The sequence below is a fragment of the Mastacembelus armatus genome, chromosome 7, assembly GCF_900324485.2.
Source record: "Mastacembelus armatus chromosome 7, fMasArm1.2, whole genome shotgun sequence".
Lineage (NCBI taxonomy): Eukaryota > Metazoa > Chordata > Actinopteri > Synbranchiformes > Mastacembelidae > Mastacembelus > Mastacembelus armatus.
Window position 1 is genome coordinate 19,629,133 of NC_046639.1, and position 7,445 is coordinate 19,636,577.

Consider the following 7,445-nt stretch of genomic DNA (forward strand, 5'->3'; position numbering starts at 1 on the left):
GAATAGAAAAGCCACAGCAAAATCTCCACTGGTGGCTTATAAATGTTGCTGTGCAGGTAAACACCTTCAGGTTGAGATATTTACTTTCCAGGTCCAGAGCCACCGCCAAGAACACTAATAATGAATAGGTTCAAGTCTGTTAGTCAACTGAGTTTAGAGGGCGGGCACAGTGGGCTGGAAATGCAAGGTCACAGGTTCAAATCTCAGGTTAATGAAGAACTTGTATGATGGAGACACACAGGTATTCAGCCAGCAGGTATTACTTTGACAGTATCTGTATTATTTATTTATCTTAAATTACTAACTTTTTCGTGTTTGTTTATGCAGCAGCTCAACTGTAAGGAAACTAGTTCTGAACTCTAAGGTTCACCATGGCTTTAAAGCGGCTTTAGACTTTGATCCTGTTCAAACTGTCATTTTGCATGTCACTCTCTTAAATAAATCAGATTTATTTTAAATTATATTGTACCATAACATACTACAAAAATCAAACAAATTGCAGTTTTTGGTCCTGATTCACCTTTTCACCAGAATGGACCCGAAATTGAATCCCCTATGGACGGCAATCATAATCAAATCTATAGCCCCCACTGTGTTTTCAAAGTGTAGCATAAGTCTTAACAGCTGTACAATGACGTTATAATGATGTTACAATGATGTACAATGATGTTATAGGAAAAAACACACCAAATACACATCCCTGGACAATAAACTGGACTACATCCAACTCCAGCGAACTACACGGCGTGAGTACAGAAACTGCTGCGCCTTTGTTTTCCGGGCGCCGCCATTCAGCTAGCCGGGCTGACCGCGTTTCGTGCCGACAGAAATATAGCTCTGTGCGGAAAGACCCGCGGTGGTGGTGTGTGTGTTTACATCAACACGGAATGGTGTAAGGACTCTGTGCTTGTTTCTAGCTACTGTTCATCGCTAGTGGAGTTTGCGACTGTTAGATGCAGACCTTTTTATTTACCCCGGGAATTCACTACCACTTTCATTGTTGGAGTGTACATTCCCCCCAGCGCTAATGCTAAGGAGGCTCTGGGTGAGCTGTACGGAGCTATTAGCGAGCTGCAGAATGCTCAACCCGACGGACTGTTCATCATCGCCGGAGATTTCAATCACGCAAATCTCAGAACAGTGCTCCCTAAATTCCATCAACATGTGGACTTTGCTACGAGAGGGGTGAACACGCTGGATGTTGTTTACACAAACATTCCCGGCGCGTATCGCGCGGAGCCCCGCCCCCACCTCGGCTACTCAGACCACATCTCTGTTATGTTGATTCCAGCATACAGACCACTCGTCAGACGCTCTAAACCGGTTCTGAAACAGGTTAAAAACCTGGCCAGCAGGAGCCATCTCTGCTCTTCAGGACTGCTTTGAATGCATTGACTGGGACATGTTTAGGGAGGCTGCAACCAACGGCGACTCTATTGACTTGGAGGAATACACGGCATCAGTGTCCGGCTACATCGCGAAGTGCATCGATGACGTGACCGTCTCCAAGTCCATCACCATACGCTCCAACCAGAAGCCGTGGATGACCGCAAAGGTGTGCACGCTGCTAAGATCCAGAGACTCTGCCTTCACAGCTGGAGACAAGGATGCCCTAAGAACAGCAAGGGCTAAACTGTCTCGAGCCATTAAAGAGGCAAAGCGCGCACACTCCCAGAGAATCTACGGCCACTTCCAGTGCAGCGGCGACACTCGGCGCATGTGGCAAGGCATCCAAACCATCACCAACTACAGGCCCGCACCACCTGTGGCAGTGATGCCTCCCTTCCAGATGTGCTGAACAGCTTCTATGCCCGGTATGAGGCACGTAACAACGTGACAGCGAGGGAGGGAGCGAGGGTGACCATCCCTTCTTCAGAGGACGAGGTGCTCTGTCTCACCACGGCTGACGTGAGGAAAACTCTATGCAGAGTCAACCCACGGAAAGCTGCTGGACCAGACAACATTCCTGGCAGAGTGCTCAGGGAGTGTGCAGAACAGCTAGCGGATGTCTTCACAGACATCTTCAATATCTCCCTGAGCAGTGCCGTCGTCCCAACGTGCCTAAAGTCAACCACCATCATCCCCGTGCCAAAGAGGTCTCCAGTGTCCTGTCTCAATGACTACCGTCCCGTCGCACTCACACCCATCATCATGAAGTGCTTCGAGAGGCTCATCATGAGGCACATCAAGAACCTGCTGCCACCTGCACTTGACCCCATGCAGTTTGCGTATCGTCCAAATCGCTCCACAGACGATGCCATCAACACAACCCTCCATCTGACCCTCACACACCTGGACAATAAAGACACTTACCTACGAATGCTGTTCATTGACTTCAGTTCAGCATTCAACACGATCATTCCTCAGCACCTGATCAAGAAGCTGAGTCTGCTAGGCATCAACACCTCCCTCTGCAACTGGATCCTGGCTTTCCTGACTGGAAGACCTCAGTCAGTCCGGATCGGGAACAGCATCTCCAGCACCACCACATTAAACACTGGAGCTCCCCAGGCTGTGTGCTCAGTCCACTGCTGTTCACTCTGCTGACTCATGACTGTGTAAAAAAGCACAGCTCTAATCATATCATCAAGTTCGCCGATGACACGACCGTGGTGGGTCTCAACAGCAAGAACAATGAGTCAGCATATAGAGACAAGGTGCAACAACTAGCAACCTGGTGCAAAGTTAATAACCTGTCTCTGAACGTCGACAAGACCAAAGAGATGGTTGTCGATTTCAGAAGAACAAGGAATGACCATTCTCCACTGAACATCGACAGGTCCATCGTGGAGATCGTCAAGAGCACTAAATTCCTTGGTGTTCACCTGGCGGAGGATCTCACCTGGTCACTCAACACCAGCTCCATCACCAGGAAAGCCCAGCAGCGTCTCTACTTCCTGCGAAGGCTGAGGAAGGCTCATCTTCCACCGTCCATCCTGTCCACCTTCTACAGAGGGACCATCGAGAGCATCCTGAGCAGCTGCATCACTTCCTGGTTTGGGAATTGCACCATCTCAGACCGCAAGACCCTTCAGCGTATAGTGAGGACAGCAGAGAAGATCATCAGAGTCTCTCTTCCCTCTATCACAGACATTCACTCCACACGCTGCATCCGCAAAGCAACAGCATTGTGGGTGATTCCACGCACCCCTCACACGCACTCTTCACCCTTCTGCCATCCGGAAAGAGGTACCGAAGCATTCGAACCTGCACAACCAGACTGTTAAACAGTTTCTTCCCTCAAGCAATCGGGCATGTCAACAGAGAACTGAGCTGAACTGGACGGGGACACACACACACACACACACACACGCACGCATGCACGCACTCACGCACGCATGCACATGCCACTTTACATTTACATTAACCCTGTTTACACTTGTCAATTTAATATCTGCAATGATGCACATATTGTTCTTTGCACATTGTCTACCACTTACCATGATTGTGGCACATTCACTGCTTTTCTTTGCACAAAGTCGGCCTATATGTTGTCTGTACTGTCTTGTCCTGCCCTCTCTTCCTGTGCACTTCTGGTGCTTAAGTTCTTAAAATGCACCTTAAGTATAGTTTAATTTTTTTCTTAGTTTAATTTTAGTTTCTGTCATAGCTCTATGTCTGTCTGCGTCACTGCTCTTGTCTGCGTTCTGTGTAGCACCTCTGGTCTAGGAGGAACGTTGTTTCGCTTCACTTTGTACGGCGAGTGCTATATATGGTTGAAGTGACAATAAAGCTTCTTTGACTTTGCAATATATTGTAGTGTCAAGGATACATACATACTACTAATAATAATAATAAATGTTATTTATATTGTAGATAAGAGACCATTCCAAATATTACATAAGAAAAGTAGTACCATGATTCCTCTTATATCTTCCAGCTGTGACATTATACTCTAACTGTCTTAACTTATACTAGAGTTTCAACTGCCCCTGCCCTACCCACTGCTGATTACCTGGATCAGGTGTGGTCAGCCAATCAAAAGCTGAGGGATACCATTTCACTTTGATCTTCCAGATTCTAACGGACTGAACACACCTGATCCAGGTAGAGGAAAGACTGAAGATTTACTGATGACCAACATATGGATTGAGAGGAATAAGCCATATGAGCATAGATGTGTGTTTATCAGGGGAAGGCAGATAGCAGTGTGCCTGATTTTTCTGAGCCGAGCTGGCTGCAAACCAAATGCCAGTGATTCCTTGCAGAGGATAAAGACACAACTAACACACAGGCACAAGTACCAAATCAAATCATTTCTGCACTGGTTTGAGTAAAGGTTTGTTTTCATACCATCGAATACATCAGGTTTGAAACTACAATGATCATTTAACTTGAAAATGAATCTGCATCTGTTTTAATTACCAAAAAATAGCTTTAGTAACTTTTCATGCAAAGTTGCCAAACATTACTAGACTTTATTGAGATGCTCACCTGTACGCTGTCCAGCACCATGCCAGCCATCACCATGCCCATCCCAGCCAGCAGGTAGGGGAAAAGCACCTGAAGACAGATAGCTATGGATGACTCCTCCTCCACCTTGGCCACTGAGACTTTTGGCTTCTCCTCCACTGGCTTCTTAGGAGGAAGATGGACCGGGGGTAAGATAAGGTCATCATGCTGGTCAAAAGAGTCTCCCAGCTGGGCACTGGGACTCCCACCGGGGCTCTTCCCCTTAGAGCGGGAGTTTTTGTTCTTTTTTCTCTGACGGGTCTGTTGTGGTGGTTTATCCTCACTAGGCATGATGGTCGTGTTGGCTTAATCTGACAACACAGAACAAAAGAGCAAGTTAGGTGTTGTTAACCAGAAACTTCTCTTATACAAATATAGAGACAGTAACACACACACACACACACACACACACACACACACACACACACAATGCTGTGTCTTGACAATAGTTTAGTGCCCATGAAAATAAGGGAACAAAGGGGCTGACAATAAAGAGGGCTAGAAGAGACTTCATTTATCACATCATTAGAGCTTTAGAGGGAAAATATGTTTTCTATTACTATTTAAACTCCATTTTAATTATTATTCATATTTTTGACTTTCACCAGGTAACGTGGAAAATTCTATCTTTTCAAATAATGTCACATTTATTCTTCCACCTCCTGTGTTTAATACGAGGCTAGTAGTAGTCTATCATAGGAGAACTGGTCTATAATATATTTGCATTTATAACTAGAGGAAATCTGTGGTTATTAATACTGTATATATTGTGTGTGGTGTCTGTCTGCTTTGGTATTATAAGAGCTTCTGTGACTTTTCAGACATATAGTCTGGTTGGTCTTCTCCTAAACTTACCACTATTAGATATACTAATCTTATTGTCCATATTAAAAAATAAAAAAAAAATTGTATTTTACAATTTCTTATATGACAAATACATGACAAACTCGTCCTAGCTCTGCTCTTATCTTTAAATACTGCCCTTAGATATGCAACACGAAAAGATCATGTCTCAGAAATAAACTCTATCCTTTTGCAAGGTTTGATTCAGAGACTAGTTCACTCCACACTAAGCTATCAGGTTTGGAGCAGCCTGTTTGCTTGCTAGCATTACATGCTTCCTATGGTAACTTTGACCAGTCGTTAAACGTATGCTACAAACATGCTCACTGTGTGACACTAACTATAAGAATATCTTGTTAACGACAAAACACTTTGCTTGTGCCGCGACTGCACAGCGAAGCTGAGCCAAATGTTAAATTGCTACAATAACGTCACTTGTGCTTAAAACACGGAATAAAAATATGAATACACACAATGTCAACGACGGACTCTCGACAATATCGCGATATGTTCATCTGCAAGTCCATTAGTCCCTTAATGAAACACACAGGAGGAACAGTCCGACGTGCTAACATGCACTCTTCCCGAAGGCTGCCATGTATATATCCCATAAGCCCACTGCTCGGGTAACCAATGGTTACAGAAGGAGGCGCTCTCTGATTGGATAAATTACTTTGGTAATCTCATGACGAATGTTGCCCCGCCCCTTGCGTGAGTGAGCAGCTGTTTAGAAATTAGGGGAAAATGTAGTTTCATGGATCTGAATGAACCCCAGTGTTAGAAACACATATTTGTGTTTTATTATCTATGCAATTTGTGTAATACATTTTTAAAAACAAGTCTCACATACTTCTCATTTTAGTATGCTCTTGTTAGGGATTAGGGAACTGCAGAGTTAGGTGAAAATTGTCTGGGAGTACATTATAACAACATCTCTACATGCAAATGGGTGCAGGAGTGATGTCTTTCACATTATAAAAAATTATATTTAACCACCAGTAATTGACAGTGCTGTATGTTACTTCTTTCACTATGACAGCATACAATTTCTCCACTAGGTGGTTGCATTGATTTAAGAGAAAGGAACCACCAAAAAGGTCAATTTTTTAAAATGAGTAAACACTTCACACTTGCATTATACTTAAGTTGAAAACAGACCCCAATGGCAGGACTTTATTTTCACAACTGCACTTAAGATACTGCAATCAAATCAAATCCAAAGGCTTAGAAAAAAACATTCATAATATTAGAGATGACACGTCTGAGCAGCAATTTTTCCACAATCTTAAAGCAGAAAAAAGGTGATGCTGGTATCTGCTAGGATGACCTGTGGCAACAAGCCTTTAAATCCTGGTCTTACTTAAGTTTATACTAATGTAATCCCTGTTATAGTTAAGTATTTCCTCTGTTCCTTTACTCAGAGATACAATGCCACTGGAGGTTATGGAAATCTGGTTTACGGCCTCTCTGTTTATTTTCACTCATATTAACTATGATCAAAACTAGGAAAGACTAGAAAGATTGCCTTCCCATATGTTTTTCTATATATTTGAGTCTTTCATGTTTTTTTAATCTAAGAATAAGACATGCATCACCACTGGCATTTGGCTAAAATGACATCCACATTACATTGCACCAGTGTAACTTGACAAGTTCTCAGTCCTGTAGCAATCTTCTTCACATGACCAAAACCGAAGTGCGATACATGAGGGGGAACCCGTAAATCACACGCACATGGGGTTAGACTGAGACCACTGTCCCAGCAGAAAGGACAGTCATTACAACCTCGTGCTGTGAAGCCCAACACTGATGAGACACACTGAATTTATTTTAAAGTTTGCTTTTACAATTGTTAATGGAGGGAGTACTCTGTATGCTTTACAAGGAAAAATAGACAAATTAATGCTGCGTGATTCAGGACAGTGAGAGTCTGCTGTGTTTAATAAGCTGCTGCTAACAGAGTAGCTTTGGTACTTGTGTGATGATAAGCACAGTGGTTGACAGATAGCCATGTGCTTCGAGAGTTTCTGGCCTGCTGGGTGGAAACTATCATGGAAACTTGTAATGTAACTTGTAAAATAAATGTCTCTGTGCCCTGTTGCCAGCCAAGCTATCAGTCCTTTAGTCAGTCAGTAGTCTGTGCCTTTCCG

The 7,445-nt window shown here is 43.7% G+C and overlaps 1 protein-coding gene across 8 annotated transcripts in view; it reads right to left on the reverse strand.

Moving 5' to 3' along the window:
- Positions 1 to 7,445, reverse strand: part of LOC113145273 (uncharacterized) — a 76,780-nt gene that overhangs the window by 55,573 nt on the left and 13,762 nt on the right. For 7 of the 8 annotated variants that reach the window (XM_026331788.1, XM_026331789.1, XM_026331787.1 and 4 more), the window contains exons 1-2: positions 5,769 to 5,904; positions 4,435 to 4,763 (exon numbers count right to left, since the gene is read on the reverse strand). In XM_026331788.1, coding sequence (XP_026187573.1) covers positions 4,435 to 4,743 — 309 coding nt within the window. In that variant the 5' untranslated portion in view covers positions 4,744 to 4,763; positions 5,769 to 5,904. Of the gene's footprint in view, positions 1 to 4,434; positions 4,764 to 5,768; positions 5,905 to 7,445 lie in introns of those variants that run through there. The other variant, XM_026331784.1, reaches the window with a different exon arrangement.